This window comes from Lichenostomus cassidix, chromosome 3, assembly GCF_008360975.1.
Source record: "Lichenostomus cassidix isolate B80296 chromosome 3, HeHo_3.0, whole genome shotgun sequence".
Taxonomy (NCBI): domain Eukaryota; kingdom Metazoa; phylum Chordata; class Aves; order Passeriformes; family Meliphagidae; genus Lichenostomus; species Lichenostomus cassidix.
This window is the reverse complement of record NC_139483.1, coordinates 59,281,294-59,306,221: the sequence shown is the minus strand read 5'-3', so window position 1 is coordinate 59,306,221 and position 24,928 is coordinate 59,281,294. Positions and strand designations below refer to the sequence as shown.

General features: G+C 36.8%; 1 protein-coding gene across 14 annotated transcripts in view; it reads right to left on the bottom strand.

Annotated features, from left to right (window-relative positions):
- The window catches only part of PTPRK (protein tyrosine phosphatase receptor type K), a 387,113-nt gene that overhangs the window by 201,611 nt on the left and 160,574 nt on the right, over nucleotides 1–24,928 (bottom strand). For all 14 annotated transcript variants that reach the window (XM_085055984.1, XM_085055988.1, XM_085055985.1 and 11 more), the window contains exons 4-5: nucleotides 13,181–13,262; nucleotides 11,269–11,384 (exon numbers count right to left, since the gene is read on the bottom strand). In XM_085055984.1, coding sequence (XP_084912110.1) covers nucleotides 11,269–11,384; nucleotides 13,181–13,262 — 198 coding nt within the window. The remainder of the gene's footprint in view (nucleotides 1–11,268; nucleotides 11,385–13,180; nucleotides 13,263–24,928) is intronic.

Below are 24,928 nucleotides of genomic sequence, written 5' to 3'. Positions count from 1 at the left end.
TGATTTCCCACCATATTATCTTACAAGGCTTGGAGCAGTTGCTCTAATTTCTCTGTATTAGAATTTGTTTCTTGAGAATCCAACTGCACAACTACATTTTCAAAGTCTTTCTTCATGTACAGCTTATCCATTAGAATATTTCTCCATCATTAAAATTATTTAAAGTTCAAACAGAAGAGAGTTCTCATCTAAAAATGAATGTTAAAGAAAAAAATCCTGCATTCATTTCAGCACATATCCCTTACACTGGTAAGCCATTAGCCAGTCAGAGTTCAGATGCACTGTCACGATCTCTTAATTAAATTCTTCTTTTTAATGTCAGAACATTACTACTGGTTTTAAAGGAGAGGGAAAAAAGGCAGCAGTGCTCTCTGCTTATTAAGGGTTTCTGGTACATACCGTTTCAATTTATGTCCTGCTCACACTGAACAGAGCTTGAAAATGCTGCTCAATTAAGTTTTAAAAATTCAATTTAAAATTAATGTGGAGTTATACTAATGGGTAATGGCTGTACCCTGTGTGATCCTTGGTTCCTCCAGTCCCTTGCTGTCTGATTTGATAACCCTGAATTGCTCATTTAAGAGAGGTCACCACCAGGCAGTTCTCCTTTTGTGAAAATAACTCGGCTTCACAAAGAACTACTCTATATAAACACTTGATTAAAAGAAATATTAGCCTGTGAAAAAAAAAAAACCTCCTTAATTCTGGCATTTCAGGCATTTAAAATTACAAACTTAAATAAATCTCTCTAAATTCAAGGTTATTTTTAATCTGATAGGAACATGATTTTATTAAATTTTTTTCAGGCAATGAAATTAGATCATCTATATTTTAAACAAAGTCAACAGCAAAGCCTACACAGCTTATAAGCAATCTTAGGTAAATTAACAATTAGTCTTAAATATCTCTCTTTTGCCTCATGAAAGAAATCAAGCATTTAATAAATATGAAATGCAATTTCAGTGGACCTTTTAGAACCTGAGTGGAGCCAGAAGAATCTAAACTCCAACATCGTATTTAATTGGTAGAATTTAAGTGCATTTCTAACTACTTTATACAAATGTAAAACTTATCAGCATTTCTTCCTCAACTTTTCAGGTTGAAAAGTTGTGGATTTTGCCTTTTTTGTTTAAATAGCAATAAGATACCTGTTTGCAGTGATGTTCCCTCTAAATTTTCCAGAACCCTTTTTTTAACACCAGTGATTTTTATAAGCCTGGACAGTTCAACCTTACACATTCCCATCCCTTTCTTACTGTAAACACCTTAAAATAAGTCTGCTCTACTGCTAATAATTACAGTCAACTCTGGTTGCCTTCTCAGGCACTCGGCTGGATGCTGGGATGCCTCCAGAGATCAGAAGATGTCAACACTTTGGCTGCAGTGACACCCGCGTTAGTCTGGCAGCAGTGCCCTATCCGCTGCCCTGTGCTTGCTCCCTCCTCACCTTTCCTCCTGTGCTCACGCAAAACACCAACTTGGAATATGAAAAACCTTCCTGAAAACACGCTCCCTCCCCATATATTATCATCACCAAACGGATTAGCTTGTGATGAGATTCACTGCACGGACAGTGGGAATGAAGGAGAGGGCACGCTATATGTGGTAAGCAGGGCACAAGTCCACAGTTTGTCTAAGCAGCTCAGTCCCCAAAGCTGCAATCATAACTTCACCAGCAGCACAAGGGCTGGAAAGATGCCCCCAGCAGCCCAGGGCATTAAACCTCTGCTGCCTTGAGGAAAGGGGAATTTGTAAACAACATGCTCCAAAACATTCCTGGGTTTACTCATTATGTAAAAGGGAGAAATATCATTTTTTGATGGGGGAAAATAGAAAGAGGGTTCACCATGGATTTGAATGCCAACAATAACGCACAATCTCTGCCAGATTATGTTTTCAAAAAAATTTTTTTATAAAGTGAGGGAAGTAAACAACACAAATAATTATACTGTTTAAATTTTACTTATATGTCACTTATCACTCTGTCACTTATCCACAGACAGACATATTCCTTTAGAGCATTTAGGACAAAATTTCCAAGTGGAGAAAAGTCTAAAATAATTTCGAAAATTATTGTTGTTGCTATTATTGTTGCTATTATTATTATTATTATTATTAATTTTATTTCCTTCTTTTACACAAATATCTCAATATATTCTTGGCATTTTGAACTTTACTAACATACTAAAAATATAATAAAGCATGACATATATTTATCATAGCAAATTATAAACAAAATTTTATCTTTTTATCAATTAAAGATTAAATTACTGAACAAGTTGGATTATTTTTCCAATTTTATTTATAAATACACAAGTTAAACCTAAAAAATCATTTCTTTCAGGGAGATCTTAATTAGAACTTAAATCATGAATTAAATAATATGCCTAAATAATCATATCTCCTTAGTATAGAAGAAGGTGAAGTAGTAATTTCTTTTGTTTGACAGATTATTAAGAGGAAGCATTAAATACTTTGAAAGTAGGAAATTAATAGGATTTGCTTTAACTTTGTAGCCTCCTACATGCATAGTATGCCAGAAAAAGATTCTACTTTCCAATGAACTGTGCATTCATTTATGAGTAGGAAAAGCCACACAGCTTTTCCCATGCAAGCATACACTGAAGATTATGAAGAAATGTGACAAGCCACGCTTTATCCTGCATGCTGCACTGCAGTACAGAAAAATCCATGATTACTTTAAGTGTCTTGGTAACATGCACTACTGTTACTCAAACTTATCCCCTTTGAAGTAGCTCAGTTTTCTATCATGCTGCACTGACCCTCCTACTGAAGAAATCAAGGGCTCTGATGAAATAATCTAATTGAGAGCCATCTGGCCCTTTAGAGGTGGCAATTCTAATTTATTTTATTATAATAAAAGCCACCGGAGGCAAACTAGCAAAATTCATATTACCATGTCCCTGGCCATGCCACTACACACATAAAAACAACACTCACTTTCTCTGAGCATTTCAAAGCCTCTTAGCTTGAGACTAATTGAACACATGTTGAACATACAAAAAAAAATAATGTCTGGGGTTTTTTTAAAATAAAGGAGTTTTTCAGAAAGCTTTGGTTCTTGATTTAAAAAAACCAACAAAATCAACAAACACACAAAATGACAACAAAAAGTCAAAAACTCATAATTCACAAAAGTATGGATTTCAGACACAGTGATTTAAGGTCTATATCACCTTGAGCAGTACACACTGAACTACAGTATTTATTCCACAGCACAAAACAAAAAAATCTGCTTAGTTAGAAGACAATGAAGGAAAAAGTTGCACAAAAACCCACTACTGAGGACCAACACACCACAAGACAGCTCCTCAAAAATTTCTCAGCAGATTATTTTACCATTTTCTAAAAGCAACCAAGCATACCAGCTGCTCTTATTCTCCTGTAATTCATTAAGTCCTGTAGCTATTTGAGGAAACTAGGGCCTGGGGTATTAGGTTACCTACCACACATCACACCACTGAGGAGAAGACAACCTGAACACAGGCAATTACAGACAAGAGTCACAGGACAGAATGGCCAAGAAATTTATAACAGTATATCTTTTTGTGAACATCACCTTAATTTCAAGTGTCTCGTTTACACGGGTAAACTGAGGAGCTTACTGAGGAATTACTACCAGGACTACACAGACAGACCAAACTTCCAGTGTAGGTAGTACACAGTTCTACGTGTAAAGTACAAAGTGGCAGGAGGAGAAGGCAGCACCTCTGGGGCCATGGGCAGCGCACAGCCCCCAGCACCAGATGCTCCAGCCACCAGAGGGAAGTCCTATAGGGATGGCAGCCCCAAAGGCTGCTGTGTAAGCTAAATGACTGCTAGCTATGTGGACCAGAGGACTTAGCTAACTGGGGCAGAATTAAATTAAGACCAGGAGGATTATAGTATTTTATGTTGCTGAAACCTAGGATGACCGGGCATCTAGGGGAAACTGCCGTATTTATCCATGAAGCTGATAAATTGAGGCAGCAGAGAGGGAGAGTGGTTCATTCAGGGTTAAATGACATAGATAGCATCAAAGGTGAATAGAGACGGGGAAAAAAAACAGAGGAAAAAAAGTATTTGTGAAACAAACAAGTTATGAATACTGTGTTTTTCATGGGTGAATATTCTTTATAACCATGTCTGAGTCAGGAGTGTGTGATACAGAATAAACTACCAGTCAAGCAATTTACAAGGAGCCTGATAAATCACTTCAAGGCAGTTTTTCATAAAACTTTGAAAATAAAGTTTGGAAAAACAGAATGTCTATCACATAGAACATAAATATGATGAGGTGAAAGTGCAGGTAGAATAGACAAGTCATTGCAAAAGAGTCCTCTATGCCTCCTATTCTGTGTCTTCCTTTCAAAGATATCTTTTCTATAAGTGAAAGTAACCAATAGGACCCAAATGAGGAAAGTGAAGTTTCTGTGTGAGCCTCAAGCACAATGAAAAAAAAGAACTTATATCCTGCTTAGCCACTGTCAGTAATCAAGATAAAGGTAAGATGATGTAGACTTGAGTGGGATTTTACTGGCTGAAGAAAGGTTTGGCACAAACAGCCCAGTTTGCTGTGCAAATTAGTACTTGCTGTAGGCAGATGATGCTGATAATCCAAAAAAGTCTTCTGTCTCCCCAGAAGCTCCTCATAGGCTCACCCACCACTCCTGCCACCCAGGGAGAAGAGTGAAACCAGAGCCTTAGGCTTTCTCTCCTCCTGCACCCACAACAGCATAGCTCCCATGCCTCCTTAGGGCAAGCAGGCCTGACTGACTTATTTCAGTTCAAAACCAAAAAGCATCAAACTTGACAGTTGACCAAAACTGAAAAGGGGATCAAAACTCTCCATCACAGTTCCCCAGCTGAAATCCTGCGGATGCCAGCTAGGCAGCATCTCTGAACTTTCTCTGGGCCGCACTGCATAAAAAAGCAAAATAACAAAGCTTCTCTAACATTCAGAATATACTTAGATCTCCTTAACTTTCAGGGGTCATAAAAATTTGTGCAAACCAACAAAAACATTCTTCTACGGTAATGAAAATGGTGAATAGGCAGGTGCACTGTAACAGCAAGTGTTTTATCATCAAACTAAAGAAAGGGTATTCTTAACCAGTTAATTAACTATATCAAAATGCAATGGTAACTCAAAGGGCAAAGTTACTTCAGAAAACTCATAGAAAACAACATAAAACCAAGTTAAATTAGACACGACTCTCCTATTATACATGCATTTTTTCCGTGACCACAAGTGAGCCTCCCAATATTCACTGTTAGGTTAGCTAAATGGTTTACCCCAAAGGCCCATGGCCCACACCCCAACCCTCCTGCTGGCTACTAATCCATGCCTTTACCTGGGCACAGCAGGAGAAAAAACTTGTGTGGCATAACTTCTTTCCTTTGAGAGGAAATAGTCCTTCCAGAAAGCAAAACAAAATAGTCAATGTTTTGTCCGTCAACCCTTTGCCAGAGGCACAAGTTCTTATATAGCCTTTCTGATCTAAATTCCTGGAATACTATATTGGTCCTGCACAATGCACCATCACAGGATACCATCTGCATGTGCCCAGTCCAAAGACTCATTAAAGAGCGCATATACGCAGTACCTACCAGGAAAAATGAATGCTAAATATTACACCCCATTCTGTGGCAATCAGCACCAAAACCCAAGATGCTGGTGAACAGGGCATTGAGGATTATGGCAGTTTCCTCTACAAAGGGAGCAGGATGCAGCCAGTTGTTTGAGCCGGAACAGACGCTCGCTCATCCTCCAGTAACAGTTGGTACCGCTGGGAGGTCAGCCCGACTCCATTGTTTTTACAGCAATTTGCATTTTATTTTCCATAATGCTGTTTAATTTCACTTTTTCAATTATTACTCTCAGGCAATTGCTTTAATTATCTGTTATTCCACAAGGAAAGACACTTTCCTCTGGCAGAGAGAAGGGCTGCATCAGACCGTATTAACGCTGACGAGTCTCTCCACGGGCGAGCGCGGGGCTGCCGCCCCAGCCTTGGCAGCCCAAGTGGAGGGCGGTTAGCCAGCACCCACAGCTATTGCTGACAGATTGGCCCGCTCGCCACTGCTCAGATGGCAAATCTGCCCAGGATTACAAGGCGCATATTAAACCTTTAAATGCATGCAGCCGGCACCCCTTTGAATTTCAGATTCGCCAAGGCAAATGGTATCACCGCAGACCGTGGCAAAACACATCTGACTGCAAAGCCAGAACAAGCCGCTTTTCCTAATCCAATGCTATGTTAATGCAAAGCTCAGCAATGATGGATGGACTCATTAGTGCCGCAGTTATCGCCATCTGAACCAGGTGCCAAGACATATGGTTTAACAGATGTTCTAGCAAAAAGCTCTACGCTCTGCGCTGTACGAGTGTCCAGCTAAACTGGACATCGATAAGACACTGAAAATCATATTGGGCTTCTGGGAGCCGCAATTGCTCCCAGCTCAGGAAGCTGTTAAACACAGCCCGATTATGCAAAAAACCCTATTGCTCTGATATCCCAATTAGTTCGGCAGAACAAATGCTGGACAATACATACACTGCTTTCTGGAGTCTTGGTGTACCCAAATGTTATCTAATCTACCCAATCAATTTTATTTCTCTACTGTCTTAGTAAAGAAACAAAGCTTTCTTCAAACAGAAATCTTCAAAAGAAATGAGCAAACGGAGCCTCCAACCCACTCTTGCATTTTCATGTGTAGACTGCCCTGTGTGCACTATTCTTTCAAACATTTGATACATAACACATATCATTCTGAGCATAGGATTACCATGCAGAAATGAATTGTTTGCAAGCTTATTTACTGACATAACTCCAGTGGAATGCATGGCATCTCACAGGGAAATTAATAGAATAAAACGGGGGTCCTTTTTACAGCAATTCAGCAAATCAATGTGCACAAAGCAGCAAGGTTCACCAAATGTTAAAAGAAAAATTCCTTATTCTTTAAGTGTCTTTTCAAAGAAAGACTATTCATAGGCCTTAGAAAGAAAGAACTGATTAATTATGATGTCCATACACACCATATTCATGTTTTTTGAGACTACACGTGCACATTTATGTTCACCTCCTACTGGAAAACATTTTTCAGCAAGAAATTCTGCTAATACCTGAAGCTTATAAATCAGAGCATTCCAAAGAATAACAGGTGTAAAACCTAGGTCACCACCTTGGGACTTCTATCACACAGTCCAACTGGGCAGTAGGACCAAACAACAGCTGTTGGTGTGTGACATATTACAGCGGAAATTTTAAGAGGAGAGGGGGAAATGAGAAAAAAAGCCCCCCAGTGCTACATTCTGAAGGGAATAGCAGGCAAAAAAGATACTAGGCACTGTGAATGACTCAATGTATTTCAGAAATGACATCAATGTTGTTTAGCATTTAAACAAAAACTAAGGACTTTGAAACTCTTTCAGAATTTCCTAATAATTGCAGGTCATAAAGAGAATCCTTCAGCTCACAACTGTAAAAGATTTGATAGCAGATCAGGTTGAAAAGGTGAAGAACAAAAGATTTTGAGTTGCATTTCTGTCCTGCTCCCACACCTACTATTCATGCTGTCACAAAAGCTGTATTTCAGATCATCTTGTTCAACCAGTTAAATCTCTTTATCTGTGCAAATATTTGTTCTGTATTAATGGAGCCTCAACTTTTGAAAACTTCTGTTATCTTTACTGTTTATCTTTAAGTGACAGAGCTGTGACTTTTCCAAATGTTGGTCCTCTGGGACTGCAAAATACAGGGGTGGGAGAAAAAGGATATGAAAGGGAACAAGAGACCAGATACAATCCAAAAACAAAGAAGAGCAGAATCTGCAGCTGTGAAAGTCAGGAGAAGTTCAATTCAATGTTAATCCCTATTTGTCTGAAATGTTTACAGACACACATTTATAGAAAATCATGTTGATGAAAATACTGTCATTAGAGCAGTAAACAGGAAAGAGTGTATTGAAATGCTGTGCCTATTTTTATCCATTTTTATTTTTAGGCACATAAATCTATGTGCACTTAATTATATATACACTGAGAAAAACATAAGCATGGAAATGTACTTGCCAATAGAACATCTAGTATATGATCAGGGCCCAATAACTAAAAGAAAATTGAAGTTTACATAGGTCTACAAGGAGACACACTCCCAAAATCTCCACTTGTACATCAGGTGGTTATAATTTTTCACTCTTCCCTGCTTTTAATCAAACATCCCAATCTTCTTCCACCTGCTGGCATTATTTATATAGATAATTTAGACATGAATCAAGCTGGGGAAAAAGATAAACACACACCAAAAGAAAATGAAAAGGCCAAGCAAACAAATTAAAAAAACCTGAAAATAAAACAAACAAACAAAAACACAAACAAACAAAAAAAGCCCCACAACAAAAACCACAACAAAACAAACAGTCCTCCTCAACCCCCGCAACAACAAAAATCCAATTTTTCAGTCAGATCACTTTCCTGAACTGACTTACTGGAGAGCTGAAAAGCTCCAGAGTCAGTGCAGAGGGAGATCAAGAGGGTGAAGCTGAGACTGTGGCAGCTCAGACTGAGCCCGGCTGAAGCAGCCGCGGGACTGCAGGACTTTGAACATGGAGCAGGGTGGCTATTTTCTTCCATATGCTGCTGAATTTACTTTAATTCTTCTCAAAACAGAAGACTTCAAGAGCCAGAGAGCACTGGTTGAGTCTTCAACAAAATCTCTGCCTGCACATATTTACTACTTCAATGCAAGAAAAGGAAATCTTAGATCTCTTCAGATACAAAAAAGCCTGGTGTCCCAGGTTGCCCCTTGAACCTTTCCTTATCAAAGAGTGTGTTTTAATAACAAATTCTTAACTGTTTTTTTTCTTTTTTTTTGTCCTCCTCAAGGAAATAGTTTTTCTCTTTCAATAAGGACATAACCAAAAGCTATTTTCTCTAAAACAATGTGCTTGGAGAGTGTCTTCTTCCCCACCATCATCCACTTATTTTTGATTTTTGCACTTTTTTTTTTTAATATAATGGCCTTTCTTGTTATGAGAAACATACATTCCTGGGATGCTTCAGCTCAAGGCTCTCAAAAACAATTACTTAGGCATTTGATTTGATCTGCCAGTTCTTCCTTTCAGGCTATTTGGGCTTTATGAATCTTCAGTTTGGTCAAAGGTTAAAGCAAACCTTTTCCAAATTACACTCCAGTGTTTCATGAGGCCCATACATATCTCTGCCAGGTGTTAAGGATAAGGAGTAAATTCACTATTAGCTATGAAAAATAACAGTAACTTTGAGTGCAATCTTAGGAAAATTATCTATATAGGGAAGGTTGCTGATTCACACTTATTTTAGGCAAGTAGGATTGAGAGGCAGAATGAGTGACAAAAAAAAAGTCACCCTTAAATTGGTGAAAATTCAGTACTGTTTACAAGAAAACAAGAAAGACAACAGAAGCTCAAGTATCAGGGTATCTTCAAGAGTATCAGTGCATTTCACAGGCCCAGGCAAGCAGAGTTATAACCTCTAAAGTACTTTATCTATCACACTGTGAGAAATTATCACATCTGTGATCCACATACACACATACACAAAAACAAACTACCCATGAAGCATATGGAGGGACAAAACATATGTTTTCTGAGTTGATCTGGCTGCTAGCTGGGCTTCTCAGGGGAGTGAAAGTTAGAAAGGATAATCTGTCAGAGTTATCTGACTCCAAGGAGTGAGTGATAGGGAAGATTTCCAGCTGGCTGTGTCTATTGGGTCTTTCTGACCCACGATCAACTGCAAGTGGCGCTTCACAGGTTTGCTGGAATGCTCCTATTGCTATTGTCTTGCCTTGGATATAGCAAAACCCAGGTCAGATTCATTTTTTGTGCTTGTGTGCTCTATTTGGCAAGTGTCTGAAATCAAAATGCTTTTTCTGACTGAATGAGTTACATGTTTGCTCAATTTAAACAAATTACTGCTCACAGACTGGGAGTACAAATCATTCCTACTGCTGTGATACGTCTTCACTGAATGCAATGCAATTACTGCTACGCTTGTGTTCCTTTTCTAATATTGCAGCATATTTGTCTAATAATACATTTTGCATATTGGATTTTTTAATAATCTTTTTTAAAAATCTCTTTAAAATTCATGCTTATCACAAGCCTATATGTAACAATCAGTCCAGGTTTGTCAGTTCCACTATTAAAACAAAAATCAAGCTGACTGAAATATCTGATTATAGTTCACTTCGAAGTACAACACTTGACAAAAAAAAAATATTTTGAAGTTCTCACTATAGATAATTTAAAAGTATGTTTCCCAAAAATTACATACTTTTTTGTTCTGAAAATAAACAGAAATACACATTTCAAAAAAATAAAGTTTAATAGGACATATTTAGAAACCTTTCTAAAGGAGAGTTGGTGCTTATGGTTTACATATAAACTAAAGAATGCACGTAAGTTGCACGTGTACAACTAAAGTGATTTTTTTTAAATACTTTTTTAAGTGGCATAGTTCACTCATTTTAAGAGCAATTGAAACTTTGCCATCCTTCTACTTAACCAGTAGCCTTAAATGTAAGTCATCACATCACCACAATACAGAGGAGACTGGTTATTTTGGAGTGATGCTGGTGTTCATTTCTTTTTTATCTCCTTTCATAGTAAGAAGGGCTATATTCTGGTTTTAGTCACCTCCTAAATTCTGACACACATACTATTCACAATTACACACAGGTGAAAGTTAAAGTTCCTCCTATTATAGAGATGGAGACAAAGAATAAGGACGTGTAGCAGTCCTTTTATGCTGTTCCATTAAATATGCTGCTGAGTAAAACTGATATGCACAAAAAAGTATAGCCACATCTCTCCAGCCACCTGCTTGGACAGGTAATTCACATGATAAAAAAAAATCCTCAAAATTCATGACAGCTGTCTTACATCTGTGTCTTACTAGATCCCAAATGCCAATTGTTTGTCAATTGTTTATTATGTAATAATAAAAATCTTGATACAGAGGAGTTGATTTACAATGAGAGAAGGCCCACAATGCTTTTAAGGGCCAACCTTACCCCAGCACCCACACCAGTTCTAGTTTTTAATCCAAGCTTTACAACATTGCAAAACTGATTACAAGTTTCCCCCATTGACCAGAGATAAAATTGCATTTAAACTACATATATTACATGCAGAAGAATAAAAGGCTTAGAATTTTAAACATTTCATCTCCAGAAAGTCGTTTGTCCTCTAGCCAAATAGACTTACATGAGTTAGCCTTACCTGGAGCCATAACTTGTTATTCACTGCATCTCTCCCTGTAGCAATGCACTGAAATGTAGCATTCTGCCCTGCATTGACCTCTACATCCCCCAGTCTCAAAAAATGTGGAGATTTATCTGCAGAGGGGGGAAACAAAAATTACAAAAATAACAGTTATTACAAAAAAAGGTGCCAGAAACATTATTATCTCCCTCAACCTCCATATTTTAACAATCTTTGGCTACAAAATAGAAACAGAAGAGAGAAAATTATTTGTCTCATCTATGTTCGAGGAGTGCTTTCAGTCCTTTCCCTTCTCCCTGGTGATTCTACTAACTTTATGTTATACACGTGTTATAATAAAGACTTTTTGAAATTGAATCCAAAAGGAGATCATACCACAAAATGTCAGCAGCACTTTACAAGAATTATCCCAAAGACTTTTGACGGTATGAAATCCATCATACTGAGAAAAACCCAATTAGCAGCATACTGCCCAAGCAAATAGAGAGATACTGTTCATGCTATTTGCAATGCAGCTCAGAGCTCTTGTTTTGGAAAATGAAATTATTCATGGCATTGAATATAGTATTTCAGGAGCTGACAAATCTATTTCCCACACTGACAAAGCCTGTAGGAAACCCGAGTGGCACAACCAACCACCTGAAGGATTTACTAGACCTAAGAAAGCCAACAGACACATTTGAGGAATGGGCACATTACATGCACAGCTCACCCACCCCTTTCTCAAGAACTACTAAAGAAAACAGCAGCTGAACTGTTCTTTCTTTGAGCTTACTAAAAAAAACATGACGCACAGGAAAAAACATTAAATTGGAACAAACAGGGTTTAAACATCAGTAACAAAAAGAGCTTATCTGAATACTGTAACATGCTGATAATGTGCTGGGATGACTGTACCCAAGTGCCTTTTGTTTTGGCACTTCAAAACAAAACACAAAGAAGAGGAAGAAAATAAATATGAAAGCCAGATACTGAATCCAAGCAGAGCTTTGCTGAGTACAGACATCAGATAGCTGGGCTGGCTGAAATATAAAAAGGTAACTCACTCAAATACCCTGTGAGCTTGGTAGCTCCCGAGAGCTATGGTTTGAAAAGGTCTGGGTAGAAGAAAACAAGATGTGAGGTTGTCATTGGAACTTTATTATTTGGCATCACTTTGCAAAGTTGGAGCAGGATATTGTTACATCCTCGTCATTTCAGAAAGCAATTAAATTATCAGCCATGTGGTGCATTAAAATGAAATAATATTTTAGAAAGGGCTTGTCTAGAGGAAGATCAAAAGAGTTGAACAGAACCAAATTGAAAAAAAATTTTGATAGCAAGTGCCAGGAATGCACAGTAACAATTTCTTCCTCACAACTTTTTATAAGTAGAATATTCTCATTGTCACAACTATTCCCCAGGATTCGCAGGGAAAGGCAAACATAAATGCCAGAAGTCTGTCCATAATAAAATAAACAAAATGTAATCCCTCAGTAGTTCAATAGTCAGAATCCCTTTTTTCATTTTTTTAATCTATTTTGTTTGCTTAGGAAAAAAAAAGATAAAAAATACAAAGGGCATAAAATCTGATAAACCTCCTACAAGCATCTGCCAATTGAGTTTTCTTTAATCAGTATACACATTAACATTAAAACCCGTTTTGATTATGCACACCAACTGCATATGACTAAATAGACACTGAAGAATTTGTACATTTTTATCCCTGTATAATTTACTTCTGATAGAAAAAGATTTCACCCAGGTAAATCACTATTGCAATCACATTTCTTCCTGGAAGCTGCAACAAAAATACTTTTGAAAGAACAAAGAATATCAGTGATCAAGTGACAAAAACTGAGCACTCCACAGCAATATCAAATATGTCCTGAAAAGACAGAGAAAAATGCAGCTCTTAATCATTACTTACCACAAGGGTAACTCAGGACCTGGATGTCATCAATGGCAATGTAGCCATTTCTTCCATCTGAGACTTCAGCTTCAAATATTACCTGTCAAAACGAAAGAAAAAATGTTTACAACACTCATTTCTACAGAAGTCCCCCAGTGGCAAGTGTGTAGATATAAGACACATTGCTTTTTTCATTTAGTTGAAGTTCCTACAAGGTATGAAAACTGAATGGAATATTTATTACTCAATGTATTGCACTTCCATACCATTCACATACACGGCTTTCTTCAGATTTGCTGCTTATAGCACACCAGAAAAAAACATGTTTAACTGCACGCTGCTTTGTCTCAGCTAAATGTGTAAACGTGATTCAATTCTGAAAACATGCCATTACTTTCAAACAGGTTAGGCATCACAGCACACAAGTGATCAACTAATTTTAACTAGATTTGTATTCTTCCTTGGGGTCACAATATAGTCTCCTGTAACTTTCTGCAGCACAGTTGCACAGGAAAACACAGAATAGTGCGGCACTCCCCAGTGGCAACAAAAAAACCAGCTGTAACATGAGATTTATGCAGCAGTCATTAATTTCCTTCTTCATTCTTGTAAGACAATGATGAAATTCCTGTGTATGAAGGAAGAGACTGTCTTCACATCCAATGTCTTGTCCCACCCCAAGCAGGCAGTTAACAACAAAGAATTCCTTGGTGATGGTTCACAGAGCTCCTGGAATTGTGCTTTGACTGCACAAAGAGGCTGCCTGTGGGGTATGTATATTTTGATAGCACTGGATTACAATCCTTCCTCCAGATATTCTTGCTAAGACTGCACTTCTAACCAATTTCTTTTTTGTTTCCTCTAATTTTATTTGCACCCAAATCCAATTTAGTTACAAAACCCACTTTATTCTCTGTCTCTTCCTTGGCCGACAACAGATTGATAGAAATTAATTTAGTGTCTGGGAGTCCTGCTTTCACAATGTGCCTTGTCCAATGGCCTCTCTGACCAGAACACTATTTGACAGTGTCTACCTACTCTTCAGTCATCTTCAGAGAGTTAGCACTTGTTCACAGTAAAGCATATCAATATGAATTTCTTTAATTATTTAATAATTAGGATTAATCATATTTTTAGTTTAAATGGTTGCATGTTATGGAAGACAACTCAGAAGAAATAAACATATTTAAAGTCCTTCTGACAGACTGGTTTCTTTACAACACACTGCAGTTCTATAACATACACAAACTGAAAAAACATTGTTTCTCAGAGTTCAGTTAAGAAATCTGAGCATCAGTGTTAAGAACTGAAAGAAATTTGCATCTCACTCTAATTGGGTTGTTATTAATTCACTTGGAAAAAACTTAGATTCAATTCTCAGGATAGCTTCACCTACACAAGTGTATCCTTCTCCTGTGTACTAATACCTTCCCACACTGGGGTTCAGAGGAGAGAAAGTTACCTTTTTTGGGACACAGTTAAGAATTAATTTACTTGGGTTTTTCTACCTCTGCCAGATTAATTCAAGTAATCCCCACCCAGCAGGAGTAGGAAATTATCAGGAAAAGGAGAAATCCACAGAAAATAGAAAGAGAAAGACATGGAGATCCATGAGAAGAAGAAAAAAATCAACAGAAGAAAACAGAAAACATGAAGAAATATGAAAAGGCAAGAAGCCTATGAAAAGTTACAAGGGACAAGGTTGACAAGGTTTACAAGGTAAGCGAAAGAAAAATACAGTTATTAAAAAGACAGAGTTATTAGAGAGCTAAGATTTCATAAATATGTAGTGCTATTTTTTACATTCATAATTGGTATAAATACAATCATAAAACATTCATAATTATAGACACAATATAGCAAAAGGTGCATCTCAGTTAAAAAAAATTATTATCAGGTTTTAACTTGATAACATCTGTTCACATTTAAAATGGGAAATGGAAAAAGGGAGTTGCATATATAGGTGAAAACAGCAATTCAAAATGCTGACAAGTCCGACAAGAACCTGAGGTAGTTCCTTTACTCAAATACACACACACCACTTGAGAAAAAAAGACTGTCAAGCTGTTGCTTTCACCAGAGGAGGCTTATCCTAATAAGACACCAGTGCTTTGGGATGAATCCTGCACTTCATCTGCTCTGCTGTTCAGTTTACAGTCCTAGAAAGAATGGCTTCAACACTTTCGTTTTAGCTGAAAAATTATTCCGATTATCACTCTAGCCAGAAAACATCAGTTGTCTGTGCAACTATAAATGTTCTTGCACTTATTATAATTTAATTGCATGCTCATATACTGCACCTCTGAGAGATGCTCACTTTCTCTAATGGAGAGGAGAGAGAGACTCTTCCCAGGGGATGAATTGGGCTGGCACAGAGCAGGGCTATGGAGACAACTACCCAGTCTCATTTGTACCAGAACTGACACAAAGAATAAGAATGGGAAATTCTGTATATTTCAGGTAATTCAAATGGTACTCAAGAGAATTACACTTGATCTCAGAATTTTCTACACAGTTCCAAGGTGATACACAAATTTTCATTTACTTCTCCAAATAAAATTGCATATCCTTGTTTATGAAGTAGCTACATTCAGATACAAATGAAGATACAGTGTCAGATCTCCCTGAAGTGGATGTACTACTACACATAAAGCCATTCCTAATGTATCTCTTGTCCATATATTGGGCCATTTTCTCCCTAAAATCATGCAAGCTTTTAGTGAATGCAGTGTAATTTGGAAAGATCCATGGGTTTATTATTGACAGCATTAAAAGAAATTTCCATTTATTTGGTTTGTATCAGACTTCCTTTAATGACTCAAATCAGTGACAAATTGATCCCAGTCACCCTTCTATATTATTCACAACTTTGTAAACCTCTAGTATACATCCCCAAGTAATTTTGTCTCAGATTTGAAGAGTCCCAGATTCAGTCAATATCATATAAAGGCCATTCCCTTCTCTTTGATTATACTCATCCTTCTCTCTAAAGCACATTCTAATAGCACTTTGAAGATAATGAGAGCAGAGCTGGCACACAGTAATCAAAATATGAGTGAGTCATAATTTATTCAACAGCATAATATCATTACCTAATTTATACTGAACTTCTTTAACCATTCTTAACACTTCATTTGCTTTTGTTGACCACCACTGGGTTCTATGCTGATGTTTTTACAAACCCCACAATCTTGCTGCAGAGTGACAATTGCAAGCTTCAACTGAGTTCATCATTGTGTGTGAAATTTAGATTTTATGGAGTGTGCATTATTTTATATCTCATTATCAACACTAAAACACGCCTGTCATTTCATTTCTCAGTCGCTCACAGTTGGTGAGTCCTTCTACAGGACCTCACAATTACATACTGTCCTTGCAATCCCAATGTAACTTTTACCTACAAACTTCTGTGTTTGAACTGTTCTTTGGCACCCAATCTGGTCCCATATGAACATGATGAAACAATTATGTATCCAAGGCATCATCTCATAGAATATCAGCTTAGCTTCACTATAAGCTTGTGCAGAGGGACATTTGGAAACCTAACTACATTCTGTCAATCACATCATTCTTACTATATTTTTGTCAACCTGTAAAGAGCTGCAAGCTAAAAGTTAGGTGTATGATGTGCAGCACAAAATAAATAAATAAATAAAGCTGGTTTGGTTTAGGCACTGTAAAATAGCACATGCCTTTTCACAGCCCAGCTCTAAAATCCAGATGATGACAATCATTATTCTTCTAATATTATTCCAGAAATAAAGATTTTGGCCAGTTTAAATACTCAACAATGTTTGAATGCAATGGCAAAAAGTAGCAATTATTACAGCAGACTCCTACCGGCGTTTAGTTATTGAAGTTTTATACTTAAGAAACACTCAAACCTTCACACCGCTTCACAGCCTTAACAATGCATCCTGTAATAATCATGAAGGCTAAGCCTGCACTTGCAGGAATATAAGAAATGTACTTCTTAAGGACTGGCCTCACTGGATTTTTAACTCTTCTCAGGATCCAGAAGTTTATGTATCATCATCATTAGCTCATTTGAAGCACTGATCAAAATAAGCACACCCAAAGCATACCTAATCAATTAAGCACAAAATGTAGTCAGGAAAGAGGGAAAACAACTCTGTACCCCAAAGCCTACCCTTAGGAATACAATCTTCCTAGGTTTTGTTAAAGCTGTTTTCTTGTAAGCAATACAGCACCACCACCACTACCAAGAAGGGTATTTTCAGTACAGTTTGGAGACCTTCCTTGTCCTTTCTCTGCCTGACTAGTTCTGACCAGTCATGGTAGTGAAGGATGCACAATTTCCCAGTTTTGACAGCAGTCCTGCCACACCATCATATATAGACAGCAATGCATCAGTTAGATAAAAGTGAGCACTAAAAGGCTTAGTTACAACAGAAATGTAGTGTTTCATTGACAATTTTTTTCCTGCAAGGCTCTAATACATATAATTAGAGAGAAGTGAAGAAGAATTGGAGATGAAAATATAAAAAAAGCTTTTAAAAGGAAAAACTTAGATACTGTAATTTCCATAAAGCATTCAACCTACAACATATTTTTGTTCAGGCATAGTAGGGCTTCTACTAGCTGAGTTATCTGAAGTCAGACTTGTAAATGGATTAATTCCAAAGATTGGTGGCAAGGTGTACTAGAGAGCTGTGTGCAGACAGAAGTTATCATATCTGTGATAAACCACAGTGAAACCACAGCACAACACAAAAAACCCCCCCAAAAAACACTCGAAAACAAACAAACTACAAAAAACTACAAAAACAAACAACAACAACAACAACAAAAATAACTCAATCAAAAGAAGCAGTGAAGTTATACTGACTAACTTTATCAGATGTAAGTTATATTAACCTCATCAGATATAAAACTAGTGTTTCGTAAGAATATAAAAAGAAAACCTTTTAAATTTTTTTTCTGCTTCATATACACCTCTTTTGTTGATTAATTTTCAGCACAGTGGGGTGATTCCAGATATACTTAAACTTAGTACTTGCAATAGAATTGATAAAGGTTAAACAACACATAGAAGCAAGTTTGTTTTGCAGTAAAATAATTCTCTGCAGATGAAAAGCCATGCATAGCAAGACCAGTTATACATAAAACAGCAACAAATCCTATTCACTGACAAGTTTCTAGCCCTATTCAATGCTTTTACGGTGTTAAAGGCATTTTAAAACACTGAATCAAAGGTTTTAATTACCAAGAAACTAAAAATTAATATAAACATGGAAACAGTTTCATGTCAGAAAAGGAACACTTAATGGAAGCTCACTGAAAGGGACTGCTAAAGAAATTTTATCTAACATAAAAATTTTGTTGACATAATAAAATGTGCTTCCCTTGTGAAAGTTACAGACCATTTTGCTGAACCAATTCAGAAATCATGAAAACATAATTAATTCCATTTGAATGCTCAAGTAATGCTGTGAGGCAGCCTTTTCAGCTGACATGACCCAAGAGAACTTCAGCACGGCAAATCAAATGCTTGGATGAAAACTTTGGGATCTCAAGTCTGCCAAGTCAGAGGACACCTTACTACTTCTTTTTTCCTCAATAACACAACTCCTGACATTAAAAACTAAGGGAGTTAAGGCTATCTTCTCATTGGTATCCCTCCAGCTGAGCTGGTCATCTCAGATTCTCCAACTATCTCAGAGTCACCTAGAAGGAACCCTGACATTCACATTTTCTCTCATCCCTAAAGTTATGTTTAAGCTTCACTTGACACAGGGAAATCTATACTCCCAGATTCATCTCAGTTTGTGCTCTCTGGTGAAGAACCACACACAAAAAACATGACTACAAAGGGTCCTAAAGGGTGATCCTTCAGACAATTTATTAATGATGTGACCTAGCTATCTACTCAATCCCTGGGGGAAAAACAAACAAACAAAAACAAATCCACACCACAACCATAAGATCCTCTCTTTACATGAAAGCAAGAACTGAAGGTGAGATTTTGGTTAGCTAAACAATTCAAACATGAGGAGAGTTAATAACAGTATTTTACCTCCACAAACAAGATACAAGTTCCAGCAAAACATGTAATTAATATGAAGCATAATAAGCCTTTGAAAGGACCTGTGTGACACTTATCCAACGGCAGGAAAAGCTAGAAATTAGACTCAGTGACCCTGGAAACCACTGTGTTAGTAAGGAACACCAGAAAAAAAAAAAATCACATCTCTGCACTTATCTTTGCTTACTTCCCTTAAGTTGCTTATGTCAAATGTTTCTAGACTCCTGCCTAGAAAATGTCTGGATGAAGCACCACACATGAATGAGTTACAGCTGCTCTGGCTTTGGAGAAGCAGTAGTTTATCATGTGGGAATATCACAGTTTTAGAAAAACCCACCCTGCTTTTGGATGACTGAAGAACTTGAAGAAAAAAACATCTTTACATAGCCCATAAACAGCAAATCTTCAGTAAACCAAAACATTGTTTAATGGTGAAAGCTCTTAAGTTATTGAGATTTAAAAATAACAGTAACACCACGTACAAAGACATGACTTTTAACCATGGGCAACAAAACATTGACATCACTGTAAATCATGATATTTAAAGGTTAAAATTGGGAGAGTAGCAGTAAGATACAAGTTAAGAATAAGAAATACTTAATGCTTTGCTTATGTTTGCTTATTTTTTGATAGACCAAAACCTTAAGGAAACTCTTCCCAGTAGCACAGAAGTAGTCCTTTTAAATGTGACTAGCTACTGGCACTTCTCCAAATCGAGAGCAGAGGTCAGTCCTTTTTGAATTTCAATGACCTTTGGGAATTCCCTATCATGTGGAAAAATTTTGAGCAGGACCAGATAACTCACAGAGGTCCCTTTCAACATTGACAATTCTGATTTTCTGAAACTGTTGTTCCACAAAATAAGTTTATTTCACTTATATTTCATTTATATTTCACTTAAAGCCCTTATGAAGGGCTTAAGTTCACTTTTGACTATCTATCTTCTGGACACTCGCTATAGGTTGGATTGCATATAATCTTTTTCTCTCTAGAAAGTGTTAATTGAAAATTTTCATGCATGCATTTTACAACTATTTATATTTACTAGATATATTCTGCCAGAATACTGGTCACCAATTAACACCTGCCTGTTTTATGATGGTCCCTGCCTATGAATCATTTGTGGGATGATGGAAGCACTATTTGTATAAGTCACCTGGAAAGGTTTGCTATCCCCTTCCACTAATAACCTGTTAAAAATATAATATCATCCATCAACAAAGTTTTGACTTACAAAAGGTTCTCCAGCAATCATTTTTAGCCATGAAACATGTTATCCATAACCATAGAGAAGCAGAGACACTTTCAAGGAACAATGTAATATACCTCAAACAACCTTGCCATAACCTCTGCACTTGTAGGGTGGGCTCACTGGTTTTTTTCCTTCTTTGCCAAATGCTGACATCTGAATAAGCAAGTTTTTTATAACCCAAAGCCCTGTTGTGTTAATTCCCATGTTGCCACATGATAATCAAAGCCTAAATTATAATGCTGCCCTGGACTATGGAGCTGACTCATGGTAACTCCTAAATTATGTTGTACGCTCTTTTTCACACTTTCTTCTTATCTTCTTTTTTTTTTTTTTTTGCATCCCAAAGCTTTTTTGTATTTTGGTTTAATGAACCAGAAGTTTAAGAGGGCAGTTGTTATTGCATTTTTGGTGAAGACAATTTCAGCAGTAACAACAGACCCAAGAAATCCATATATTTATCAAAGATAGTCATAGAGCCTTAATTTACAGGTGAAACAATTGCATGGAACAGGCAACACAAGCAAGTTCTCCAGAAGCACATTACACCAAAGAAATCAAGTATAAAATGCCTTTTGTCACAGTGACACAATGGAATGCAAGCTAAACCTTGTTAACCATTAATTCATTGCTCCACAGTAGCTTTGAACCAATCAGTTTGACAGGCTACAACTTTGCTTTAGAGTGAGCAGCAGAATTTCCTCATAGGGTTAGGATAGAAGAACAACCCCAAGCCACACCTAATAACTGGTTGAACACCTTTTTTTCTATTCCTGCTACAACTAAAAAAATTATTTGCTCATGGTTGGTAAAGTGAGAGCAAATCCTATCAAATTTGCATTTGTGAATGAAAAAGCAAAAGAACCAGGTGGTTCTCGAGAGCATGATGCATTGAAAATGAGACCCTGAAGAAGAAAGAGCTTAAAGTTGTGCTTCTGTCTTCATAAACAGATACACCTTAAAAAATCCCAAAAAACAGAATACATCTCCATAAACACACAATGTATCCACAGCTTTTCACACTAAAATTTTATTTTGTATAGTTAAAATAGAAAGGTAAAACACAAAAACCAAACACAAAACCAAAACCACGCCAAAAACCCCAAACAAACAAAAATCTCTAACTGAATCTTTCAAAGTATATTAACTGATATCCTTGTACGTCATGTCTAGGGTGTACACTCAAGACCAGGTTTTCCTGATTTTGCCTTCAGTTAGACTACCTAGAGAACTACAAAAAGACCTTGAAAATGTCTCTAAATACACCAGAAATGCCAGACCTCCAGATACTAAGATGTAATTTCAACAAGTCTTTCTGAAAATTATCGTCCTACTTCTGAACACATTAGGCCAGTAACATTGAAACCATTCAAACTGTCACTACTGCTTGGTTATACATAATATCACATGCCTTGCTTAATGAAATCAGACAAGTCAGATTAATTCCCTCATTTCCTACTCAAAGCAGAAACTTGCATTTGAGATTGTGATGGTGAAATATTTATTTTCCAAAGTACTTCTACATCAGAAATAGGTAGTAAAGAAGATGAAGCAGCAAAAGTAATAGCTGTGTATGTATACAAGTTCCAGCAAAACATGTAATTAATATTAGATAAACATCAGTCAGAAATGATACCAGATCTAGATTACCCCACCACTGGCCATGACCAATATGTTAAACTAACTCAGAAAGGGATTCTCCAAGTATATTTTTCTGGGATATTTTTAGAGCTTTCAGGCGTTATATAATTAACACTAAAAGAAGTAAATACAGAATCTTTGTTGTTTCTTCCATTAATTTGGAGTAGAAAGCTAAAGCTATTCAGCTTATATTCTCAGTTTGCAGGGAGACATATGAAAGAGCTGCATGCTATTAAGGAGCTCAACAAATGAAACTAGATCAGAGCAGAGAAGACAAGTTACTGACAAGTCAAGTCAAGCACATCACATAAAGATAAGAATTAACCAGACAGACACTTGGGGGCAAAGAACTCCCTCTGTCCCCCTTAAAACCCTTAACTTCTTAAAGCCCTTAACTTCAATACATCCAGTAAAGTCTTATTAGTTGTTCTCCTTTCCTTCTTCCTTCTATTACCAATCTGCAAAGACATCTGATGCTTCAACTAGCCTTTGAAAAAAAAAGCTAAAACAAAAAGTCAAATAAAGGAGTGATGAATCCTAAATTCAAGAGGAAAGGGTCTCTGTGGTCTCAAAATAAATCCATTTTCATTTTTTAAGTGCTGAAGATTATTACTGAGCAGATCTTCTTTGTTTCCTCTATAGGTACCACGTAAGCTATTTCAGCAATTTTGCCAACCAAAATGAGTAATGGTTTTGGTCTCTACTACTGCACATAAATGTATCATTTTTCTCCGCAGCACAAGGAAGGCAAAAATACTTCCTGAATGAATATTGTCACCTGAAAGACAGAAATAACCAAGAAGCATTCATAACCACATCCTTTGAACTTTTTCAGGATAATGAGCCAACTTGTTTTTTTTTTTAAATTGTTCAGAAAAATATCTGTGACACATCAAGCAATTACTATTCTTGAAACAGCTAAGGTTTTGTAACAGGCAGAGCAAACTTACCATAGCTTCTTTTCACTTGAAACATATATTTTTAACATGCCTATAAAAAATTTTTCTAATAGATGGATTATTGAATGGCAGAAAAAGATTGCATATATGAGTAATAACTTTTCACCTCATAAAATTACAACTTTTATCTACAATAAGCAGATAAGAGAGAAGGACATCCCTACTAGTAACCTTCTAAAGATAACCTTCAAGCCCAAAGTAAACATGTTTTACAATATCTGCTCTCAAGGTTCATTGCTCATTATTGTAAGTAATTTTAAGTTATTAAAGACAGTGCCAATGACTATTAAGGGAAAGTCAAAACCTCTACTTAAACTGCCCTTTTTTCCAGGGAGGGGGGCAGGGGCACTATCCCACCAGTGGACCCAGTTGATATCTGTATCACAGCACACTGCATTATGTTCAACACAGTGCTTTTCACTCACATGACATTTTATAAAAGATGACACAGGCAATTCTTAAGTGGGAGTAAATTAGGGTTTGCGATTGGAATGATGATTTCTCTCTTCACCAGATTCAGGCTTCTGTAGTCACAGGCGATTATCATCATGTTCAGTTCACAAAGGTTTGTAAAACACCACAGGCCACAAGAAATTCCCAACATTAAAACACAGCTTTAAAAGCCACAGACAAATACCAGGCAAAAGCCAAGAGTACGTTGCTCCACCGCAATAAATAGTGACAGCAGTGCCAGTATCTGTCACAAATTCTCTATTGTTTTCTAATGGAAAATCCATGCAGATTTAAATTAGCAAAGTTCAGCATAGAATATGCATTGACTTTATGCTCACACTTTAAATACATGCACAACAGTATTTATTTTCACAATTCTAAAAATGAGCTACAAAAATTATTCCAAATCCATCTCTGTGTTAAAAACTACAGACCTTGATCTGTTTACACAACTTCTTCTGGATATCAATTCTCAAATCTTCTAAATAAAATCACAAGCCTAAATGTAGCACAAAGTTGAATATACACACACAAAGCATATCTGGACGAGATACTAGAGGAGACAAAGTTATGCAATTATAACATATTGAAGTATTTCTGCATTTAGTAATTGATATATAGATGTATGCATGAATGTGCCTACATGTGCCAATACATACTTTGAATTTGGACAAGGCACTGATTACACATAATCAACAGGGCACTGTGTCTCAGCAAGTATTAACTATGTTTATCCAAAGACTGCTGATAAACTGTCAGACTCTTGACGCCATTTTTAGTTAGCAACATTTACAAATATTCTTATAAATCCAACTGATCCACAAGGCGTTACCAGATTACTCTCTCCTTTCTCTTGCTTCAAACAGACCCATTTCTTTTCCATGTAACTTTCGGGTTCTTCTTCCCACATCTCCTGGCAATGTGTATCACCTGCACCTGACACAAAACCCTAAGCTCTTCTCTTAATTCTGTGAAATAAACACTCTCTTAACTCAAAGGTAACTTTTACAACACTCTACCAAAACAAACACAGTGATCTTGAAACAACTTCCAATGTTTTTGTTCAATGTCAGACTTTCCAACACCCTTCTTAGGATATAAAAATCGTTTCAAGGGAAAATTAACATGCAATGTTCTCCCTGTGCAAACTTCATTTCTCATTTTTTCTTTCATCAATACAACATTCCCTTCTATCAGGCACTTCTTGACAGCTTTGTGTGCTCTAGACTCTCTCCTCGTTTGCCACCTTGCCTATCTTGTCCCCTTCACTCCTTCCCAGGGGAATAGAGTCAACTTGCACATATGAAAACAAGGCTTCCTGCAGCTACCATCTTCCTTAATTCTCTGTCTCTTTTCAATGTTGGCATCTCCAAAACAATAATTTCACTACTCCATTTCCTCGGTTCATCTTTCAAAGC